This window comes from Cladophialophora psammophila, assembly GCF_000585535.1.
Source record: "Cladophialophora psammophila CBS 110553 chromosome Unknown aczJe-supercont1.38, whole genome shotgun sequence".
In the NCBI taxonomy this organism is placed as follows: domain Eukaryota; kingdom Fungi; phylum Ascomycota; class Eurotiomycetes; order Chaetothyriales; family Herpotrichiellaceae; genus Cladophialophora; species Cladophialophora psammophila.
Window position 1 is genome coordinate 227,657 of NW_006912959.1, and position 23,113 is coordinate 250,769.

At 53.5% G+C, this 23,113-nt stretch overlaps 6 protein-coding genes across 6 annotated transcripts; 3 read left to right on the plus strand and 3 right to left on the minus strand.

Annotated features, from left to right (window-relative positions):
• Positions 1–3,527: 3,527 nt before the first annotated feature.
• A1O5_12883 (uncharacterized protein) lies at positions 3,528–4,559 on the plus strand (the record flags this gene model as incomplete). Its single annotated transcript, XM_007753452.1, has 3 exons — positions 3,528–3,866; positions 3,937–4,117; positions 4,213–4,559. The coding sequence occupies 3 exons, from the start codon at positions 3,528–3,530 to the stop codon at positions 4,557–4,559; spliced, it is 867 nt and encodes a 288-aa protein (XP_007751642.1).
• A 3,145-nt stretch (positions 4,560–7,704) lies between these two features.
• On the plus strand, positions 7,705–10,323 carry A1O5_12884 (uncharacterized protein; the record flags this gene model as incomplete). Its single annotated transcript, XM_007753453.1, has 2 exons — positions 7,705–8,010; positions 8,071–10,323. The coding sequence occupies 2 exons, from the start codon at positions 7,705–7,707 to the stop codon at positions 10,321–10,323; spliced, it is 2,559 nt and encodes an 852-aa protein (XP_007751643.1).
• Positions 10,324–11,178: 855 nt separating this feature from the next.
• Positions 11,179–13,030, minus strand: A1O5_12885 (uncharacterized protein; the record flags this gene model as incomplete). Its single annotated transcript, XM_007753454.1, has 2 exons — positions 11,179–12,362; positions 12,436–13,030. The coding sequence occupies 2 exons, from the start codon at positions 13,028–13,030 to the stop codon at positions 11,179–11,181; spliced, it is 1,779 nt and encodes a 592-aa protein (XP_007751644.1).
• A 644-nt stretch (positions 13,031–13,674) lies between these two features.
• Positions 13,675–15,471, plus strand: A1O5_12886 (uncharacterized protein; the record flags this gene model as incomplete). The annotated part of the gene is made up of 2 exons (XM_007753455.1): positions 13,675–13,926; positions 13,996–15,471. 2 exons carry the CDS (start codon positions 13,675–13,677, stop codon positions 15,469–15,471), a joined length of 1,728 nt encoding a protein of 575 aa, XP_007751645.1.
• A 231-nt stretch (positions 15,472–15,702) lies between these two features.
• Positions 15,703–17,689, minus strand: A1O5_12887 (uncharacterized protein; the record flags this gene model as incomplete). The annotated part of the gene is made up of 5 exons (XM_007753456.1): positions 15,703–15,842; positions 16,075–17,203; positions 17,256–17,338; positions 17,401–17,582; positions 17,637–17,689. The coding sequence occupies 5 exons, from the start codon at positions 17,687–17,689 to the stop codon at positions 15,703–15,705; spliced, it is 1,587 nt and encodes a 528-aa protein (XP_007751646.1).
• Positions 17,690–18,006: 317 nt separating this feature from the next.
• On the minus strand, positions 18,007–22,456 carry A1O5_12888 (DNA polymerase alpha subunit A; the record flags this gene model as incomplete). The annotated part of the gene is made up of 3 exons (XM_007753457.1): positions 18,007–18,996; positions 19,042–22,029; positions 22,079–22,456. The coding sequence occupies 3 exons, from the start codon at positions 22,454–22,456 to the stop codon at positions 18,007–18,009; spliced, it is 4,356 nt and encodes a 1,451-aa protein (XP_007751647.1).
• Positions 22,457–23,113: the final 657 nt, after the last annotated feature.

A 23,113-nucleotide genomic window follows, 5' to 3' on the forward strand; every position in this document is an offset into this window, starting at 1 on the left:
ACGAGATGTTATTCCAAAAGGTGCAGGCTGCGAACAATGTGGCACTTTGGAGAAGCGAGGCAGGAAAATGGGTAACAGCGAGAAGGGGATGGCTTGATGGGGACTGATGGGTAATTGATGCCAAGGCCGTCCTAGTCCAAAAGAGGCGTAGCTCACATGTAACCTATGCGTTGGTGGCTCGGTGGACATGGTCAAGCATGGTGTGCTGCACCCCTCTGGCACTGGTGGCATTATGCGGACTGTTACTCACACGTCAACCCTTCCCATCTGGAGAAATACTCCGGTGACAAGGCAATGACTCTTGTGAGACCTGGGAATGACAAGTGGCGGATTGGAGATTACAAACACAGAAGGGGGGAAAGAAACGGGCGACGTAACCCATTCCCGAACAACCTTGACGAGCAGTTCCGGGGCGGAATTAATGACTGGATGTCCTGGGTACTGGTACTGGGGGTTACCTCGTACGAGCATCGGAAATATTACCAGCGCCAGCTACTGCGAGTAATTCTAGACCTTGTTTGGAGGGTGATTCTTGGGCCCTAGGCGTCAGGCAACGCCTAGTAACCCTAGCAGAGTACCCAGTACCTCACGCCTACCGTACTACCAACACGTCGAGTGCCTACTTGGTAGGTAGGTATTGTTAGGTGTGCCCTGGTGTGCCCTGGTGTGCCCTGGTGTGCCCCGTGCCAGATTCCTGTGCTCCGCTCCCAAACTCCTGGCTCCTTGGCTCTCCTTCCTTTTCCTCCTTCTAGCCTCTAAATCAGACCGAGGTCGGGTTGTCGGCTGCGGCTTTCTGCCTACTGCGACTGCGACTGCGACTGCGACTGCGCCCGCGACTGCTACTGCTGCAAATCACCACCGCTCCCACAGCTCCCGCAGCTCCCACACTGCCGTCCTTCCGCGAATCATAGTGCCCCATTAATCTAGCTAAACCGGCTCCAAAACTGCAACGTACGCACGAGGCAATCTCGTCAGTCAATTAACCTTTCGAGTCGCAGGGCCTCTCGCCGACCTCATTGCTCTCCACCTAACCGCATCATCAAGCCATCAACCCCCATCCTTCAACCCTTTCATGACTGCCAGCATATCCAGAATAGCCTATCCCGTCCCGTCTTTCTCCGTACTGCCACTCCACCAGAAACCTTGTTGCGCAGTTACTTGTCTGGCCACCGCAGGAAGCGTCCCCGGTCGGCGACCAGCCATCAACCAGGTCAATCTGCAGGCTGCATTTCTGCCAACCCCCCTTCTGCCCCCTCCCCCCCCCCCAATCCAACCCTAGCAGCCCAATCGTCGTCCCATGCCACGCCTGGCCTGTCCTGCATAATTAGGTATTCACCATCAGCGTGCAGTGACCAGTGATCACTGGCCACTGAACCATAGCTACCTAGATCACAGCGTCACCAGCGTGACCGCACTCTTCATTCCCCCCCCCCCCGGTCAAGGTTGGGACTTTCCATGCGTGCCCATCACTGAGCGGAATTCCTACGGTACTCGGTCGCCTCGCCTCCCACGACCTCGCTCTGCGGCCCTTGCCTCTCCTTGTCCCACCAATAGAAAGCTTACTCGAATGTCCTAAGTACTTGCACACGGACGCACGCCCGTTGCCTTTTTCACTCCAAGCTCGACCCAAACCCCAGTCCCAAGCGCAACCAGAAGCCACTCAGCAACCAATTCTCAAGACCCCCAACCTTCGAGGCCAACATCTGACTTTTCTTACCTCACCCCTTCCAGAAGGCCGATCTCTCAATCAACTCTTGCCCAGCGCCGCTACCTGTCCTGCTTTTCCGTAGCTTCTCCGTGCTCATGTCACGCGTTGGTTAGACACGCAGAAGAAAAAGAGCAGGGAAGAAAACCACAGAGTCATCCCGCGCATCCTGAGGGAGCCATTATTGGACGCTTCGAGCACGAGGTGGACCCTCCTCAAAACACCAAGTCAACTCCACTGTTCCCCTGCTTCAAGAGCTAGTTGCCGCAATTCGCGCTCTCACTACTCGACACTAGTGGGCGCTCAAAGCTTCGCACTATTACCAAAATCTCCCTCTAAACTCCACTCTAACTCGACCTCCAAAACTTTGTTTCCTTCTCGGCCTCGCCATCTGCCGGTGGGTTAAACCTGCCACTGCGCTGGGTGCAGCCTGCTCGCTATCGAACCGGGGTCAGCATCGCCTCCCCTGCGCGAGAACGCTCGTAAACACAAGAGACCACCGAGTCAAGGAATAAAACCCCCCCCGTCCTGCAGACGCCTCTATCCATTATCAAACGTACTGCTATTGGCAGGAAAAGATCCTGCTCAAACCCCTGCCACCTTGGGCCACCTGGTTCCACTCCAGGAAGGCGGTCGCCCACCTGCATCTCTGATCATACTCCCTCCACGGACACAAGCTCCCAGTTGAGGCGGTATTCCGGCGCAAGACGTCAAGGAAAAAGAAAACCCAAAAAAAGGAGGGACAGTTCCCTGTCACGTCACCTGGGGAGAACAGCCACTGTGGTTGGAGAAGGGAAAGAGAGCAGACAGCCCATTCTCAAAGGCAAAAAAAAAGCCACCCACTCAACTGCTACATAGAACAGGGGAGGATCCTGGGGCCAAAGGCAAAAACCTATCAGACTCCCCCGACTCTTTCCAAAAGTTTGGCCCGCTGCACTTTGATCGCAATTCTTTATTAGTCCTCGGGGTCCCGCACCATCTCGAGGGAGTAACGACTACTCTTCATTCAGTTCAAGCCTGCAGCTAGCGCTGTGAGGATCGTGCTAAAGCCCTCTTTTCCGACCCATCTTCGCCCCTCGGTTCGACGATACGGTGCGGTGCCCCTGGTCAAGATCAACCCCGTCCCTTTTGTTGCTCGAGCGCTGCCAGCACGATCTGGTGCCCGTCTCTCGTGCAAAAAAGGCGCTTGTTGCTCCCGACCCAACCCCATCTCAGAGTCTTGTTACAACTTGCTCCCCACCGCGGCCTGTTGAGGTTTGGCTGCTTCCTCGGGCATCCTCGTCTAGAAAGCCTTCAAAATAAAGAATACGCCGGTCTGTGGCCTAAGGATTGCTTCAATCCGTATCGTCGCCTGTCCGCCCAACGTGTGGACTGGACCTTTACTTTTGAGCGACCAACTGTCATCCACAACCTTTCTCTCGGGTCACTCACTACACGCCAGTGCCACTCGAGTTCCTACCATACCACTATCCTTACCTATCAACCGCGCTTCTTCACGTGGGAGGCAGGTACACGAAAAAACACCTTTGATGGACAGAGGTGGATCAGAGTACGCGCAGTCAGGTTAGCAGCAACGAGACCATCATCCATTTTTCCCGCGAGCAAGCTCTGAGAGAACCAAAAATTTGTGTCAATAGATCAGTCGTCTGTCGCGACCTACGCCACGCAAGACCCGCGCTCTGCAACCATCTCGAGCAACAACACACCGCAGTCGGACTACGGCCTGACTCCGTCGTCGGCGCGTTCGTCGGGGTTCCCTCCAGAGCATCTGCGCTACAGCCAATACCCTCAAGCGCCTCACCATCCAGGTGCTGTTGGAACAATGGCACAACCAACAAGTCCGTCAAAGTCCCTGCCAGAAGGAGCACCCAATGGCAATCCAGCTGCAAGCTCCCACCATGTGAGATCTAACTCGGATGTGCCTATAGATCCCTCGATTTCGCAAGCCAGCCCGACCTACCCTCCTTATTCGCCTTACCCGCAAGGACAGGACATGCAGCACGCGTATCAGCCCCAACACCCTCCTTACATGCCGCAGCGACCACCGCACGAGCAATGGGGTGGTTATCCACCACAACATGGCATGCCCGCGCCCTATCCTCACCCTGGTCCAGGTGTCCAAGGCCCGCCGCAGACTTCGGCTGCGTCGCGTTCTGGTCAGGTATGTCGCGGATCGCCTTATTTTTTCCAAAAGGAGACAACAGCTGGTTTTAACAAATTCGTCTGTGCAGGTGTACTCTTTTGTGCCTATCCCGGGTGCGCAGCAGCATAAGCGACCGCGTCGTAGGTATGAAGAAATCGAGCGAATGTATAAGTGCGGGTGGAATGGATGCGAAAAAGCGTATGGAACATTGAATCATTTGAATGCGCACGTGACGATGCAGTCACATGGAACCAAGAGAACTCCGGAAGGTGAGCACCAAGTTTAAGGCACCTTTTTTTTTGGCCCTTTTTTCAGGCCCTTGCGACTGGCCATTGAGCTTGACTCACATTTTCTTGTCTTTTAGAATTCAAGGAGATCCGCAAGGAGTGGAAGGCTCGCAAGAAGGAAGAAGAGAACGCGCGCAAGCAAGAAGAAGAACGCCAGAGAGCCGCTGCGCAAGCTACTCAAGTGGACGGTGCACCGGGAGAAGCACATCCAGTCCCGGGACAAGGCTATCAGCAAAACGGAGCTCGGCCATCACTCCCCCCTATTGGCTACCAATCTGCAGATGGTCATGCTCAAGGACAATACGGGCAGCCACAAGGCGGTATGGTCTACCCGCAAGGCAGCACCCAGATGAACAGTTATCCCAACTATCCGAACTCGCCTTATGCGCAGCAGGGCCAGGTCTACCAGCAACGTCAATACTAGAACACACCGAGGACCAAGCATCTTGGCTCCTGACTTATGGTGCGTCCCTAGGTCCAAGCGGGTCACACAGCTTGCGTTGGTGGCGAGGCAAGAATTTTTATGTCATGAGCCTCATGCTTTCGCGGATTGATGCGGCACCTCATTTTTACCCGAGATACCCCTAGGTGGGAGCGGAGGAGATAATGGAAGAGCAAACGCGGACTAAGTCGAAAAGTATCGTGATGAGGAGCATGTTGGGAGGAGTTTGTCACATTGCTGGCGGGATCCGATACTCATGAGTTTCCTTTTCTTGGTTCCCGTTTTCCTATTCGTTTCCCCCCCCTTTTTTTTTCGTTTGACAGGTTTATCACCATTTGCACAGCAACACGCGTCTCTTTTGAGGGTGATGAACGTTATGACCGATCGGCCGAGTGCATGCATTTTTGAGGAAGAGAACCAGTGCATTTATGAGAGCGGGAGATTTGTTCCTGTCTGCGCAGGCAACCCCAACATTGAAGGGCTTTTGGAAGGAGAGAGACGAAAAGGGATACAGGCAACAGCATGGATTGTCAATGCGTGCGGCTTCAACAAGGGTAGAGCGATGGGGGTCTCTCCAATTGCTGTTGGGCTGGGAAGTCTGGTCCCCTGAGTCCCCGTTATTGTACATTTATGGTACCCAGGGCCAGACAGGATATTACTTGCGCTCCGGTCAGTTGGTGCTGTGGACCGGAACTCGTTTACTAGAACAAGGAGTTGGTCTTGCTGTTCACGTTCAGACAGAAGGCAGATCAGAGAACAATTTGAGCATCAAGTGATTATGGCGAATAGAAAGGGATTTGCTTTTGACAAGACTTCTTTAGGCTCTGTAAAATTTGTTCAACCTTCTTTTTCGCAAAGCGCTCACACGAGAAAGCTCGATTCCTTGTGCTTGAGGATGCCAGCAGAAATCGCCAGCACATGACTCTCAAAGACAAAGACAAGGCTCAGAGGGAGGTGGAAGAGTCGTGGGAATTAGGTTGGCCAGGGATCTCAATGGGCGGTGTTGGCGCGAATTTAGGCTGTCCTACCAGACGGTCGACTTTGCAAAGCGCGTGGCAAACAAAGCACATGGCAAGGTCTGGATAAAAACCTGGGGAATGGCCTTGGTCGATTTTAGCATGCAGTCTCATGGTTACACAACGTCGTGCGGACCAACTACTGCGAGGGAACTAAGTTGGCGTCCGAAATGGGCTCGCCGTTGAAGTCTAGGCTGAGGCCGACGACATGCACGAAATTCACTGGTGTGCGAGTTGCGCAACCACTGAAAGGGCCGAAAGGCCAGCGGTTCCAAGCAGCGGCGCAGCCGCCAACGCCCGCGACGGCGCCTGAACTAGGGGCCTGAAAAGCTTTGGTGTCGGGGACCCAGGGGGGAGTGAGATGGGGGGCCACGAGGGGGCCCAGGGGGTTGAGGGTACTTGCTTCAGGCCTGTAAGAGCCTAACGTTGTTAACTGGAGCAGCTAGCTAAGTAGTGAGTAGCGGGCACACTACCGCCTAGTCTCCTGGGCCTCACGATGTCACAGGTGTGCCTACGTTCCTGGGCCGTCCTATCCAAGCACAACACTCACCCAACACACCATTATCTGCTCCCAGGTCCCGACACTGTGGTTCACCACTCCTCTCCCATCCACCAAATCCCAAAAGCCTTATTCCACGCTAGATTTTTAGCACCGATACATGAGTACGGCAAAACACCCTGCCGCTAGCTCAAACCAGCCTGGGCCAGAAGATCCCGTTCGCAATGGACATCTGACTAACCCTCCTGACACTGGGGCCAAGTCGTCCGACGATGTTGAAGAGAAGAGCTTTTGTACAGCTGTCAGTTCCAATGGCAACGGAATATGGAACACCGAATATGTAAGGGGCCCTCCCCGGATCTCACCCCAATCCACGGCTCCCTCACTACCTGCGATTACGATGGGCGAGCAGCCATGCCTCCCGTTCTCGGAGTACTCGAAATGCGATGCCGTTCTAGAAGAGGAGGGGTTTCAGGAAGTGCAAAGGCAAAGGGCAACACAGTACAAAATCCTCGAACCAAAGCATCTGGTTTGAACAAGCGGCCGTGTTCGGAGACCAAATCCGCAAGCTGCATGGCAAAGTTTCTATGGGGCACGCCCTACAAAGTTTAACTGGATTTCCAGAGAGGCTGCATGACCGAGCAAGGCAGGGTACAGCGTTCTAGCCAAAGGACTCCATACATAACCGGACATTCCTTCTGCATGGCGCCAGGTTGGCGTGCTGCCACGTTGGCTGACCAAGACCAAACCACGCGATCGGGGCAGTACTGGGTACTTGAAACGGTGTGACGCTGACGGTTTTGACGAGGCGTGCGACAAGTACCTAGTACCGAGTGCTTCACTGATGGATCCTCGACTGTCAGCCCTACCGAGATCTACCGCTGCGAGAGACTAGGACAATACGAGGCGATCTTGAATGGAGTACCCTCAGTATGGAGACCACGCGCTCTGCTTATTATCTCTGCAGGATCGTGTGAAGCCGCCGGACTTGTTCCGGTATGTTCTTTGGGATCGTGGAGACCTGCGCTTGACTTAGGTATCACGCTTTCAAGGATCGGTCTCGACAGACGTCTCTGACTGATGTTGACCCCCATGTCTCAGGTAATGTACAGGGTACCTATGAAACGAGATATTACAACTTGTGTGACGGAGCTCTACCAACTTCGCGTGCAATTCGTTGTCAGGGAACGTATTGTATGGTTATCGGGTAAGTTTCCTAAACTCAACATGTAGAACCCAGAGACAAAAAAAAGTCGCGACTTGATGCGCAGCCTTCGTCAACCGGAATTCAGCATTCTCTCTTCCCTCTCTTTTCCTCGTACTCTTCCCACCGCCTTCTTTGGCTTTTCCTCTGATGTTTACCTGCGATGCCTGTCTACGTCGGGCACTTTTCTCTCTTGGAAGCGGCGCCGGTCCGTCACACTTCTCGTCTCCATTGCCTGGACATTCCTTCGAGCACGCGATCAATTCAACGATCGCCTTCTCTCGCAACCATGCCACTCTTGAGTCCCTCAGAAAGGGCCATCACCGCAACGGGCTTTTCAAAGCCTTGAAAGAGGGCCGCCCAAATCCGCCGGTCAAAGCGAAGCCGTCGAGCGCTCGCGCGAAACTCATGGCTAAAGATGCTGAAGCAAGAGAACGTAACTGGTTACAGCGTCTCGAACCCCCTGATCGGGAGGCGTATTTGAAGAAGGCTATGGAAAAGGAGGCCAAATACTTGGTGGATCCTCTCAAACTGGCTCAGGGCATCGTCGAAAAACTCCGGGACCACAATCTGCAGGCTGCCTTGGAATTGGTCCGCGCCAGCGACAGGGTTCATAATGGCAAGGGAGTGGACAATGTCGTCAGTTGGAACCATATCATAGATTGGTTGATGGGTCAAGAGTCTCCTGGTGAGGCATGGAAGGTCTACAACGAGGTATAATTCGACTCCTCATCCCAATCCCGCTTTCCTGACTGACCCGGTTCTTGTCCGCAGATGAAAAAGCGAGGCCATAAACCCGATTCCCACACTTACACCATCATGCTGAGAGGTTATCGCGAGAACGTCAGAAAACCAAATGCCGTTCAGCAGGCATTGAGCGTTTACGACTCCATCTCGGCCGCGAACTCGGCTGTCACTCCGACCACCATCCACACGAATGCTATCATCAGTGTCTGCGCCCGCGCGTATGACATTGATGCTATATGGAGAATCGCTGGGAGGCTCCCCGAACGCGGGCCTGGTGCCCCGGACCATGTAACGTTCACGACGATACTCCAGGGCCTGAACAGCGAGGCCCAAAAACGAGCTATAGATCGAGGAAGCAGAGAGGGGCCGGGCTTCGACCCTCAACCAATCTTCGACCAGGTAATTGATGACGCGCGGAAGTTATGGCTCGACATCACGGGACGATGGAGAAGAGGAGAACTTCACCTAGACGAGGCCTTGGTTTGTGCCATGGGAAGACTGTTGATGCTTTCAAACGACAGGAGTACTCATCTTGATGTTCTCAACCTGGTCCAACAGACCATGAACATAGGCAGAATCCCCGATGCATCAGCTATGGACCCGAGGGACGAGACAGAGGCGCCGGACGAATCGGAAACCACCGCTGAGGAGGATTCTCCATCCTCCCTCGACGCTCCAGCCATGAGAGCAATCCGCTCGAATTTGTCCTCAAAGCATATCAGCACGGTGAACGCTTCTGTGTATGCCAGCCCTGGCAACAATACTCTTTCCATGCTCATGGAAACCACTACCGCCCTCCGAAAGCTAAAACTGGGCAAATACTATTGGGAATTGCTCACATCTCCCGATGGGCCTTATAAGATTGTCCCAGACCATCAGAATATTATGGCTTTCCTGCGCCTGCTTCGAGTTTCCCGCGCAAGTAGAGCGGCCTTGGACCTTCTTCGAGCTCCGAGACCTGACGAGGTACGCGACAAACTTATGGTACGTGGAACATTTGTCATAGCCATGAGCACCTGTCTCCGAGACAAAAAGAATCCGAATGTGTTCGAAACAGCCAGCCGGATCATGGACTTGATGCAAGAGAGCACGCGAGATTTGAGAGATGACTTGAATGGGACTGAAATTGAGCCTCAGGGTCAGAAGCTCAGGTTCTCTCCCAAAGTTCTCCGGATGTATTTGGAAGTTGCTATGGCCACCACGAAAGGAATTGGCGCGGGTCCGCTCGAGAAGGCCCAGAACGGTGACTTGGATTTCGAGCGAGATCCAAGCAAAAGCCATACAATAAGAGCGTTAAGAAGGCTTGGCCCAGATGCGGTCAATGTCAGGCAACTAATCAAATCCCACTTGATTGAGCTCGAACAACAGGCTGCCATGAGAGGACGTACGATCAGAGTCAAGAAACTGCTTGAGAAGCGCCAGATCACGCCTTACAGTGTTACTGAGAACATTGAAGAACTGGTCGAGTTATTGCGGACCATGATCAGTGCAATTGACAAGATCATCCTGGTTAATGAACGGTTGGAGGATGACGGAATGGGACCTTTAGATAAAAGCATCTTGAATGAGTGTTGGTTGCAGAAACGAAAGTTGTCGGCCTTTGTTACAAGAATGGCCAATGCGATCGTGGAGCCCAAAGGACCTGGAGAGCTGAGGGCGCGGCGTGTTGACGAAAGGGGTCGCCCGCTCGTGGGCAAAGTGAGTGAGATGCAGGAGGAAGATGCAGGTGCCGGGGCTGAAGACACTCAGACGGCAGCGGACGCGATGACAGACGAGGAATTCGAAGCCAGCATGGACCCCACCAGTCCGCGCGCAAAAGTCATGAACGATATCAAAGTAGCCCAGGCCAAGCAGGCCAAATCAAAGGAAGAAAGAGGCCTCTCACGACGACAGAAATTGGAATTGATCAAAGAAGAGCAAGTCCGCGCGCAGTTCCCCACCAGCGTGTTGAGAGAGCGGCAGAGCGGGCGGATGCGAAAGAAGGAGACTGCGTGGGCGGGATTGATGCCGAGAAGGGGAACGAGTGCGGTGGTGACTCCTGCAAAGGCGCCCATGTGGAAGACGAGGCAATTGGAAATCAAGGAGATGAGGAGACAGAAAAGAGAGGCCAAAGAAAAAGAGAAGCACGCGAGAAGGGAGAAGAGAGAGGCAGAGGAAAAGGAGAAGCACGCGAGGAGGAAGGAGAGGGAGACGTATCGAGGGTGGGGAGGTGGGTTTGAAGAGATGTTGAAACAAGAGGGCAAGGCTGGCAGGGCCGGGATAGTGGAGTTGGGACCTTGACGTGTGTTGTTTCGCTGTAGGTATCGAGGCATATACATATGTACGATAGATACAAGCTCGAGTCTGGGAGAGCGTGGGTCATGGCGACATGGCAAGGCGTAAGAAAACCTGGGAAGCGGGCAGAGATGGTTGGTGTTGGTATGGAAACACTCCCTCCCTCCCCATTCATCAAGAGAGGATGTTCTTGTACTTGTACTCATAGTTACTACTAGAAAGAATGGGACGGAATCTCTAAACGGCTCAAGGACGTCGAATAACCTAACTTGACTATTACCTCTTCCCTTTCTCCCTCCCCTCCCAATTTGGACGAGGTGTTTCGCGCCATTAAATAATATACTGAGGACGGTACAAGGAACTGGACACATGACCATCTCATCTCCCCGTCGATGCCACCACGTATCTATCTATCTATCTATCTACCTATCCATCTGTCAGTGACATACATAGATGTAAGGCGCAACACAACATTAATCAACACAATACAACACGTTTCACACCACACCACGGAGTCCTCGTTCTCGTACGGTATACGTGGTACCTTTCCTCATAATCCCTCCTGCCTTCCCTTGCTCTTTTCCCCCTTTGGAAGCTATTCATTTCACTGGGTGGCGTAATAGGTGGCGCAGGTAGGGTAACCAGGGAGTCCGACCGTCGACCCCTGCCTGCTTCCATATATGGGACATCGGGTATGGAAGACCAGGTACATATACTCCGACACCCTTGCTTGTCTTTATCTGCATATGAGTATGTAGTAGGTGGCATGTACGTAGTCGGGGCGTCGGGTATATAAGATGAGGCGGTTGGCAGAGGGAGAGGGAGAGGGAGAGGGAGAGACACAAGGTTCAAGGAGTGTCTTCAGCCGTCGTCTGTCTTTGGTGTCGAGCTTGACATGTCCGAGAGCCATCGGTCCTCCACCTCTCCCGCCCAGATGTCGAGCTTCGCATTGTTCACAAAAGCGAGGTCGCTGGGGTTGGTGACCCCGGTGGTCAGCCACGACGACATGGCTCTCAGGACATCCATCCTGGACCTGCGGCTTGCCATCATCGTCATCTCGACGAACTCGAAGACCTCTTCGACGTGGAAGACGGTGTCAGCAGATTCGCTCCGTCCCTCGACGTCGACGGCATTGTGAGCGATCATCAGGATCAATAGCAGGGAAGGTAGCTTGGCGCCCCCTGCTCTCAGAGCAAGATTCGAAGGGGCACTCATCTCCACGGCAGTGGTCAGACCCTTCAGATAAGTGTTGGTGGTCCGATCGCTGTCTCGGAACGCCCAGAGCGCATTGTTGATTGCAAATAGAGCGCCCAGGTAGAACCTACATTGCGCATTGTCCAGTTCTCCCGCTGGCAGATCGACATAGTCGCACAATGCAGTCTTTGGGGCGAAGGCACGAGCACGCCTACTCAGGCAGCCGGCGTTTGAAGTGTCGGGATCCACGCCAGAATCAGAGTCGGATTCGAAGTCGTCGCGGTGGCCTTGACGCAAAGCTTTGGACGCGTCGGATCTGAGGTTGAAGTTCCAAATCTGGACATCCCGTACCCATTGCCATATCCCTGCCATCTTCTTTTCGAGATCCGAGTGTGTTTTCCACAAACCGTCAACACCGTTCTCCACAAAGACGTTGGCAACCATCAACCCCAGCGGGTACGTGATGTTTCGGACCGACCGTATTCCGCCTCTCAGATCCAGCAGCTTTCTTGCTGCCCTGACGTGATATTGGGCGCTTTTGGTGTTGCCCATTCGATGCTCGCAGCCTCCTGCTATGGCGACTGCCAGGACATAGTCGTCCATGAGCGAGCTCTCCTGTTCGGTAAGCCTAGCATTCATCAACCTGTAGACCAAGGATCTCCGCGCTAGAATCGACAGTTGTCTGTCTCTCTTTGTGGGCTGGAAGCTCACGATCTGCGACTCGATGACGAGCAAGAGCCACATGACCACTATTTCGTTCGTGGCCACCACTCCGACGGTACTATGCGTGGCAATGCTCGCCACAACGCCGGTCGTCGACCCATATATCTGGTCTGGAACCGTAGTCAAGTCTGCATCTGAATTAGTCAAGGCCCAGATAAAAATTGTTTCCAAAACCGGCAAAAATAAAAGTTCACAACATACACAGATGCAGCAAATGCTGATCTGGGACAGAGAGCTCTAGAGCTGAGCGCGCGAAGGGATCTAGAGAGCTTTTGCTGATGTCCTTGGGCAGTTTGACAGGGACAGAGGCCGCTCTAGTCCTCCTCTTTGCGTCCTCAATGTCCTCTTCTTCTCCATTCTCAGTGCTTTGAAGCGATAAAGAGTGCGGATGCTGGTTTCCGCTGGTCTTGCCGTTCAACCGGAACTTTAGAATAGGCAATGCCGAGGTGGAGGCGAGTCGGTGGGTATTTTCGAGCTCGATCTCGATTCTCCCCGACGACGACTGCTGCTCCTCCTCCTTGGGGGGGGACTCAGCGCCTTGAGCATCGGAATTTGGTGAAGATGTTGTGGTAGCGAGGCCGCCGGCTGCAGATCCCCCTCTCACTGACTTTGGAATGCGAGTCCGGCGGGCCGTGGGTTTGGAATCTTTAGACGAGTGGGATACACGAGCGGCATGGGATCGAGCCTCAGATTTCGCAGCTTCCAGAGCTCTCCGATTCGCTGAGGCATCGCCAGCCAGGGCCGAGATGGTGGCGTTGGGGAGGAGGAAGTGAATCTGATATCGATGGCCACTCATGTCATCTTCATCTCAGGCAATCGGCTGAACCGCTTGGTGGCTCGTGATATTAATATATTGATATTCGCCAGGCGACCGGAGGATGGAAAGGGGGATCCTTCGACCGTAGAGAATATTTCTGTTCCTGCTCAAAGATATCTCCAGTGATGCCTAGTGAGCCATTGACGTCTCGCAGTCCGAGGTGCCCAAGTGCTAGCCGCCCTCCGCCCTCCGCCCTCCGCCCTCCGCAGCGCGCCGAAGCTTATCTATCAGCCCTCAGTATGTATGTACATAACAAGCAAGGATTCGAGTACTGTGTACTTGTGGGTTGCATGATACGTTCAGTTGCGGCCGAGTCATCAGGTGACGGATCAGACGTCCAAGTGCTTGTTATGCAGCCCTGGCCAGCGCACATGGCCGATGGCCGATGGCCAAGCGGGTGAAGTGGGAGAAGGGCTCACTAGGCGTCGGAGCGGGCGTTGAGGGGCCTCGAGGGCCCTTGAAGGTCCCAAGAGTCCCTGACTAAGATTAGCGAGAGATCTCATTCTCAGCGTCTTTTCACCCACCAAAAGAAAAATGAGCCCACACATCGCCGCACCCAACACCGCATTCCTCACCATTTACTCGGTTCGACCTCTCTATCCGAGCCTCTCTGAACGCTCGCCATGCGACATGGAGGCTCTCGCCCACTCCGATTCGACTGGTTGAGCACTCGACCTTCGTCCTTGAGTCGTCTCCGCCAATGCTCTTCTCGCCTGCGTCCACAATGCCCATCTCTCGGCAACACCTCCTCTAAAGCTGCCTGGGCGACGCGATCCTGCCGCCACGCGTCGACAAAGCCTGACCAGAGCCCGTCCTCGGTGCCGGCCCGGAAGTGGTCGACTCCCTTGGCCAAGACCATCGCGCAGGCAATTGAGGTAAGGATTCCCGCTGCGTCCGATATCAGGAATTTATTTCCCTTGGCTAACTCACAGCGGGCGGCCTAGGTGACAGGACCTATTTCGATCGCCTCTTACATGCGCCAATGTCTGACAAATCCTGACGGAGGATACTACACCTCAAGTCGTCCATCAGCCGCAGATGCAGACCAATTCGGCACCGCGGGTGACTTCATCACCTCCCCCGAGATATCTCAAGTCTTTGGTGAGCTCGTCGGAATATGGCTCATGACAGAATGGATGGCGCAAGGGCGCCCGACAGAAGGTGTTCAGTTTATTGAGATGGGGCCTGGTCGAGGAACCCTCATGAGCGACCTTCTCCGAACTATCGGGCAGTTCAAGACATTCGCGAGCGCCATATCGGCAGTATGGTTGGTCGAAGCAGGAGAGGGACTACGAACCAAACAAAAAGACCTGCTCTGCGGGGAAAATGCGCTCATGAAGGAGGTTGCCGATCAAACAGGGAAGAATGTCTGGTGGGAAGCCACAAGCACTCAGGGAATACCCGTCAGATGGGTCGAGGACATCGCACTGCTGCCGGCTCAGAACCATCGTGGAGCTGAGGAGATGCCCTTCATCATCGCCCACGAGTTCTTCGATGCTCTCCCTATCCATGCATTCGAGTCCGTCGCTCCCAAACCCGAAGATGCACAACAGGAAGATGCAAAGGGCCAACGACTCACTGAAGCGGGCCAACCAATCGCAAAGCCAATCATGGCAACCAAACTCCCTCAATGGCGAGAACTGCTCGTCGCGCCTACGACGCCGAAACTTACGACGCTCCTCGCCTCCGAGACCGAAAAATCATTGAGCCACAAAGAGCCAGAGCCGGACTTTCAACTCACGCTGGCAAAGGCGAGCACTCCTTCCTCGCTCGTCATCCCTGAACGTCCTCGCTATCGACCCCTCAAAGCACAAGTGTCCTCGCGCGTCGAGATATCACCAGAGAGTGCTCGATATATCCAGGACTTCGCCCGCCGCATCGGTGGAAGCGCGGCCCCTTCCGCAGACTCGAAGGGCAAGCCCAAGCACGCCCGTGACGAAGCCTCGCAACGAAGACCTGCCGGCGCAGCATTAGTGATCGACTACGGGCCCCTGGACACTGTCCCTGTCAACTCTCTCCGCGCAATCCGCAAACACAAGATCATCTCCCCTTTCATCTACGCTGGCGACGCGGACATCAGCGCGGACGTGGACTTCGGAGCCCTGGCAGATGCCGCTCTGGAAGCCAGCCCGGGCGTGGAAGTCCACGGTCCCGTCGAGCAGGGGGCGTGGCTGATGCAGCTAGGGATCAAGGAGAGGGCAGGACGGCTTTTGCGGGAGTTGGACGAGAAAACGAAAGGCGGTGCAGGCGAGGAAGTCGAGGAAGTGGAGAAGAGAAGGAGAGAAGCGGAATTGGGTTGGAGGAGGCTGGTCGAAGGCGGGCCAAAGGGCATGGGCAAGGCGTATAAAGTCATGACAATCGTGCCGGAGAACGGCGGGAGAAGAAGGCCCGTCGGCTTCGGAGGGGGTGTTGTTGGGTGATGTTAATTTTGATAGCCCACTCCCTCCCCTTCAACCCTCCCTCTTGTGCGAACGGAAAAAGGGAAACTTTGTACTCTATCTATGTAAATTGTAACATCAAATGTGCCACTACCACCATCACCACCAGCACCATCACCACCATCAGCACAATACCCAAAAGCATCACCTATATTGTACAGCGTTATTATGGTGGATAATGTTGTTGCTCACTCACTCAATTGGCTCGTTCATTCATTCGCCGTCTCCTTCCTCGTCGGGATGTGCGTCAAAATCCCAGAACCGAACTTCCATCTCGGTCGCGCGGACGAAGATGGCGATGAGCTCCTCGATGCGCGCCGGCGATTGCTTGACGATGGTCGCTTCGATGAGGTCTGGGCGCCGATCAATCATTCGCAATGGGTCAGCCCGTATCAGGTCAGGGTACATTGGGCCAGGCTCGGAAAGGCTAAGCAAGGCCAGAAAAAAAAGAAAAGGGGCAAGATAATGATGATGACAATGATGATGATGATGAGGATGATGATGAGGATAATGATGAGGATGACAATGATGATGATGATGAGGATGATGTAAATAAATAAACAAAAATCGAAAGTGAAGACTCACCTCTCCCCACCCTTACAGCCTCCTGATAATCGTCCGCGACATAATTCTCGACCCACCTCCAGTACCGATTTCCCTGGTCGCCCGTGACGCTCTCGCGCTCCCTGTACAGGCGGGCCGCCGTGACGCCGTAGCCGATCAGACAGGGGGCCAGGGACATCTGTAGGGCCAACCAGTCCTGGCTGGCGCCCACGTCGAGGCAGTAGCGGCTGTAGGCGATGCAGGCAGGCGACTCCTTTGGTCTCTGCTTGGGGTCTTCGAGGCCGGCGCGCGAGATGCCGAACTCAGCGCAGTACGACAGGTGCAGCTCCATCTCGCGCTGGATGTGCAGGATGATGCCGGCGCTCGCCGCAATGGCCGTCATGGTCTGCGACTTGTACGCCGCCAGCGCGTGCGTGCGCGCAAAGTGCGTCAGGTACAGGTAGTCCTGCACCAGGTAGTTCTTGAACAACTTCTCGGGCAGCGTGCCGCGCGCCATGGCCGTCGCGAACGGGTGGTGCGTGAATGCCTCCCAGCTGCGCGCCACGAGCGGGTGCGTGAGCAGGTAAGTGTCGATGAAGTGGCCCTGGGAGAAAGGCAGGATTTGAAGGTTGTGGAAATGGTTTATCGGGCCCGAGCCCTTGCCGATCGAGGCGTCCGCAGTTTTGATACCCGCAGAGACGTAGTGCACCGCGAGACGAGTCGCCGTGGCGAGAGACGGGGTCTGTGCTTTGGATTTCTGGAGGGCCATGTTTGAGGCGATGGCGCTGGCGAGCGAGCAGCCCGTCCCGTGGGTATTTTTGGAAGCCAAGTACTGCGATTCGATGATTGTGTAGTCGTTGCCGTCGTAAAGAACATCCACCGTAAAGGCTTTGTCTTCGTCGCGAGTGGCTTTGACGTAGTTCTTCGTCAGGGGCATGTGGCCTCCCTTGACCAGCACTGCCTGTGGACCGAGTTGGTGGACCATCTTGGCCAGGGCCTTCAGGTCATCAAGGCCCGAGGGAGACTTGTACTGCACATCTGCGTCGCGCAAGAGGAGCGTGGCTTCGGGGATGTTGGGTGTGAGGAGCGTCGACATGGGCAAGAGTCTTTCGCGCAGGTTCTTCACAGCATCGCCGGGAAGCAGCTGTGCGCCGCTGGTGGCGACCATAACCTGTGCGAATCATGAGTCCCAGAAACCTTGGTGGTGGTCGGAGCGGTCATACAGGATCGACAATGATCGGAGAGACCTTGTGGCGTTGAAGCGCTTCCGCAACCACTTTGACCGTTCCCGCCGAGGCGAGCATCCCTTTTCCCATCATGTCTCAGCGCCTCATTTGCAGGGCTTGTTGAGCACTTGGATGGCCTTACCAATCTTGACGGCATCACATCCAATATCCGTCAAACAAGCATCGATCTGCTTCCCCACAAAGGCCGGCGGCGTGATGTGGATGTCCTCGACACCCAAAGTGTTTTGAGCCGTCAAGGCTGTTGTAGCTGTCATCCCATAGCAGCCATGGGCTGCAAGGACCTTCTGGTCTGCCTCGAGCCCGCTAGGACGGAGTCTTGTCAGAGCAGAGCCCAAAGATGGGATGTGAAAAACTCACGCTCCGCCAGAGCTGTCAGAGCCCGCGATGACCAGAACTCGGGGAGTGGCCATCTTGAAGAAGAGGTTTCTATCATCGGACAACAATTACAATAGGGCACAAGAACCTTCAAGAATGAAAATGATCGGGAAGACGAAGGCAGCCTGGTGGACCAGAAGAAGTTGAGGGGTTTGACTCTGAGCGGCATTGAGATTGTCGTTGTCAAGGAGCCAATGAAGAATTGGACCACATCTCCACCATGGCTGAGGTCATTGTACCGTTACGATAGAGATGCTGATGGCTGGCACGGTGTATTCCATGTCAGCAATTAAACTGGATTGGCCGTCTCATCAATTCAACGAGCGAAACCCCACGATCCCATATCCCAATATCACTTCATAATAGCAAAGCTGAACAGCGAGTCCATCTCCACCCACTGCCGCCCACATTTCTTTAGATATCCATCCACCACAGCTTTGATCCCCTCAAATGATTCCTTGTTCGTCTCCGCGAGCACCATTATCCGATCCTTCTTTTCTGCGTATTCCTTTTCTGATCGCGCCTTGTTTTTGGCCTTCTCAACATCAAACAGTGCCGCAAAATACAACAGTTGGTTGTACAACTTCTTCTCCGAGTATTCGTATGACATCCGGCCAAGGCAGCCTTCAGCACGTCCGTTCGGACCTAGGCATCGATGGCCATAGACCGACATTTGTCGGGTTCGGCTGCCGCACGATGGATCGTCACAGACCAGCCAGCCCTCGTAATAGGCAGAGGTCTGCGCTCGAATCTGCGACTCTAGTTGCATGACAATCCTCATCCGTGGAAGGGGCTGCTTGCAATCGGCATTGCTGCACAAGATACCCTCGGGTGTGCATGAATCTGTCGAATCACAAATTCCTTCGAAAATCGTCGCCTGCTTGCACTCTCTACACCTCAGACTGAGTCTCGCGGCGTCTTGGAACCGGATGCTGTCAGGGATTTGCGATTCAAGGGGAAATATTTCGGCACTTCGTTGAGTCCCGCCGGTCGAAGTGTTAATCTGATATTTGCGAACGTCCAGACCTAGGCATTCGGCTAGTCTGACAGAATCGGTGCCGGGGATGGGTGCGCACAGCCTTTCAATAGGCGGGAATATCTGTTTGTGGAGATAGTATTCGACGTCCGGGACAAGGCCAGAATCTGGTTTCTGTACGTCCTGAGGCGTGTAAGATCGCTTCGGCGCAGGTAAGCCTTTTGTCTGTTCGTCTCCCATTGTTACAATGTAAGACATGACATCGTTGACTCGGACAGTTTTGCCTCGACTAATCTCACGAAGAGCGACTTGCACCTGAGGCATCGAATCGGCATTAGGGTATTCTGTTGGGTTCTTGCCAAGTTTCTAGAGAAATTAGCATTGTCCGTTATGAGCTCGGCGGATGCTTACCGTGTAAATGACATATTTCTGAACTGGAATTGCGTTTTCCCTCATCTTGCTCGACAGTTCCCGAAGGTATTCGTGAATCTTCTCGAGGACAACCTCGGAATCTTCGCCTGAAAGGATTTCGTTCAGAAGCTTCTGAGACGCCTCTTTGGACAAGGCGCAGTACTCTCTTCTCTTCATGTCAAGACCTTTGACTTCAAGTTTCTCAACATATTTGCCATCCACCTCGGCCATGTTGATGGCAGCATACTTCTTTTTGGCGTGCAGCAACAAGCGTCGGAAAATGTTGTCGATGTCAATCTCCAACAGCTTGTATCTCTCGTTGACCGAACGTTTGAAGTCTACGCCGACACTCAGAGCCTGCGCAATGTTGTCCGCGTTGGTGTTGATCATAACGGAATCGGTGTCGCCATAGATGACCTGGAGTTGGTTGCTTTCTGCAAGTTCCTTCGTACTTCTCAAGATTTCTCTACCTTTGAAGGTCGTAAGCATGGCCAGTGGCCGTGCATAGAAGCGGGACTGGGTATAGCCGAGACACCCGTACATGGAATTGGCTGTAAGTTTCAACGCCAGTTGTTTGGTATCCCAGAGTGCCTGTTGCTCGGTGGAGGCTCGTTTGTCCTTCATCAGTTTCTTGACTTCCTTCCGGCGTGTGACGAGGTTGGCGATCAGTTTTGGTAAGATACCTTGAGGTTGATCGACGGGGACCTCTGGCACTTTCTCTTCCTTCTCATTTTCGGCGGTAGCCGATCGATCAACAGTTGTGAAGCAGATGTTGTATTCTTGAATGATGCTGGGGTACAAACTGTTGAAGTCCATCACAAGGATGAACTTGTCGTACAGACCTTTCTCAGGCTCAAAGACGAGACCACCTTTGTACTTGTCCTTCTTTTTGGTGTCCGCTCCTTCGTCGTCGTCCTCATTTTCTTGGGTCTGTTTCGCACGACCTTTGCCATACTCTTTATCGGGACAAATGTATTTGTTGCGGTAAAACTCGTGGAGCAGAATATACTCGTTGCGTTCGGCACGTGTGCCGCTCAGGGTACGAGCCCACGAGTTCCCAGCAAGTTCTGTAAGAACTTTAGTCAATGGCAGCATTTGCAATTTCAGGGCAAGTGCCGCGATGAAAAAGGTATCGGCGTGGCAGTGGGTGACATAGTTGAGCAAGCCATCGCGAGTGGTTGCCCATGTCTTTAAGGCTGCTTCGTTGTCCAGTTCGCGGCGACGATTGTCTGGTCCGAGATAAAGATCGCACATCTCGGTCAAGCTCCACTGTTGACATTTGGTCATCAACGACTTGCCCATATCATTTGCCAGGTCGCACATAAGCCGCCCTGCCAATAGCTGTCTCTCGGCGAAGAATGTAGCGCCTCTTCCAAAGGATTTTGGCCACTCTCCTCGTTTCAGTCGACCGATCCGGTGCCACCCTGGAGTTTTCTTCTCTTTCAAGCGACTGAGAAGAATGCTATAGTCGACTTCTTGAAGTTGGTGGCCAATTAAAACATCCGGGTCGACTCTTTCAAAAAGTGCGAGGAACTTGCTAAGGAGAAACTGTTCGGTTTTTTCAAGCATAAATGTATCATCTCGCTTTTGGGTTTCAGCTTCGAAGCCGACCGGGTAAGCAGATCCAGACGGTCGCATCACTGTGAATGTCCTCGACGGCATTTCTTCCGGAGGAGTAGTGTCAGTCAGTGAGACATTCTCGTACACACGAGCACTTGCAACCAAGATTTCCTGCCTATTCTCTTTGACATTCAGTTGGGTCCGGAACGCCAAAGACATTAACGTAAGACGCGGAGCTTCGAGGTTATCAGAGTTGCTCAAGACGGTGATGTTGGCGGGTTTGGTGACAGCACATTCCAGCTTACACCATGAAGCATTATTGACGGCGCTAAAGTCGGCGTCCTCGATGTTCAACCAACATGGCCCCATGATGTTCTTCCACAGCACAAACTGTTCAAACAAAGCCGTGTTCGTGCCGAATACACGGGAGAAGGTCTCTCCCTGCAGGTCCATTGGGAGCGGGTTCTTATCGTAAGGGTAGAGAAGCTTGAGGTATTCGGCTTCCTTCGGGACATCAGGGAGCTCAAATGCGTACTTTCGAGTACATGGCTTGACTTTCCTGGTGGAAACCTTCATTTTGGACATCAACGTGTCGACTTCACCGTACACATCGTCCATCTCGACTTCCTCGCTAGTCTCCTGGCCGTTGACCACCCTATACTTCCTCGGAAGGAAGAAGAGCTTGCGGAGAATGTTATCAACCTTGATGAATGCGCTGCGGTATTGTCCATTCGTCTTGTCCTTGACCTTTCCAAAGAGGCAAAGACTGCCATTGACTTCGGTGTAGTCGAGCCAGAACATACGCAAACTGCCGTCCTCTTCAACAGCATCTTGAGGCTTCATCTTGCCGAAGATTCGAGTTTCTGAAGATGGACTGCTCTGGATATTGAGCTTGCTGGCGATCTTGTTCCATGAAGAGGCGTCCACTTCGTTGATTGGGGGCAACGGCGGAGAAGAGCTCTGGGGCGTTGGAAGTTGTGGCGACTTGATCTTTGGTGGTGGTCTGCTGCCAGTCATGTTAACACTTGTCGATTGAGGTGCTGCATGCCCAACGACTTGTGCAACATCCATGACATCTTCATCTTCGTCCTCCTCCTTGATCTGCACCCTCGTCTTGCGCTCGACAGCCTTGACGACGGGAGACGAAGGAAGAGGGTCGCTCATAACGTTGTCGTCATCAAATGTTGGCAGATGATCGTCCTCTTCTTGTGCAGCTTGTGGGGGAGGAGTGTCGACCAGCTCGGTAGGTTGGGCTTGGGGTTTTGGTCGGGGTTGCTCGCGAGAAGGTGGAGGAGAGAGCACTCTGACCTTGCGTCGGTTTTCGGACTTGACTGGCTTTGCCGTGTACGTGCGTGTAGAGAGAATATTGGCGTCGACTTCTCCGAGGAGATCGGCCATGAAGGCTTCGTCTTCGGCAGTAGTTTGGATCTAGAACAGTCAGAATTAAGCACAAAGGTCTGAACGGAAGGGATTATACCTTTGGCTTGGGAGCAGCAACAGGGCCATTGTTGAAGTATGTGAGGATCTTGTGGTTCGTACGGTCTTCTTTCTCACGATCTTCTTCCCGTTTTCGCTTTGCAGCTTTCCCTTTCAATGGAACCTCCTCGGCATCGTCACTACTGTAATATTGTCGTTCGTTTTGCCATTCTTCTCGACCGTCGTCAGCATATCCTTCCCCGTTGTCGTCAACAACGAAGTCATCTTTGTCAAGACGACTTCGCACGACTTTCTTGTACCCGTCTTCATCAACCTCGTCGTAAATGGCACCCTGGTCTTCGATTTGGTAGGAATCAAGTCGTGTCTTGCCCGCAGCTCGCTGCGCTCTTAGCTGAGCTAGAGCTGAGCGATGCGACATTGGTCACCGGCTCTGAGACTGTGCAGTAATGTTAACAGTAGATCGAGAGGCAGTCGACTGAGTATGTGCATGTAGATGAAGGAGATTCTCGCGGTTTACACTAGGAACGCGTGACATGCAGATGCGGTTCACGTCGAGAAAACGTGCAGCACATAGCGCGTCCATGGAGCGCGTCCATGGAACGCGAAGTAACCCCACGTTCGCGCTTTACTTATGGTAAAACATTGTTCCGCTCTGATAGTATTTTAGTTCAGCCTCCTCACCCCTTGCCATCTGTAGCCTTGCCTGCACCTACCAAGCAGCCGTCTCCTGCTGAGTTGAATCTTTCAGTGCTCGGTGTACATCCTCATACATCACATGTTGCAATGCTATCTATTAAATCAGGCAAACACATCTGTCAAGCGTTTGCTGTCTCGTCCTGTGAGCCTGCCAAGCCTTGTTTGTCGAACCATACAGGAGCGGAAAATGAATGAAAAATCTCTTCACAAACGACTCTGTATTCTGTCTAAGGTACTGTGAAGGACTCAAAATATGCATCGTTCTAGGAGTATCACGAAACACATCCACCACAACACTCGCTGCTTTGAGGAAGTGTATATATTTATATATACGTTTTATGCCGCCAAGTGCTGGAGTATGTGAGCTCACTGTGCGAAA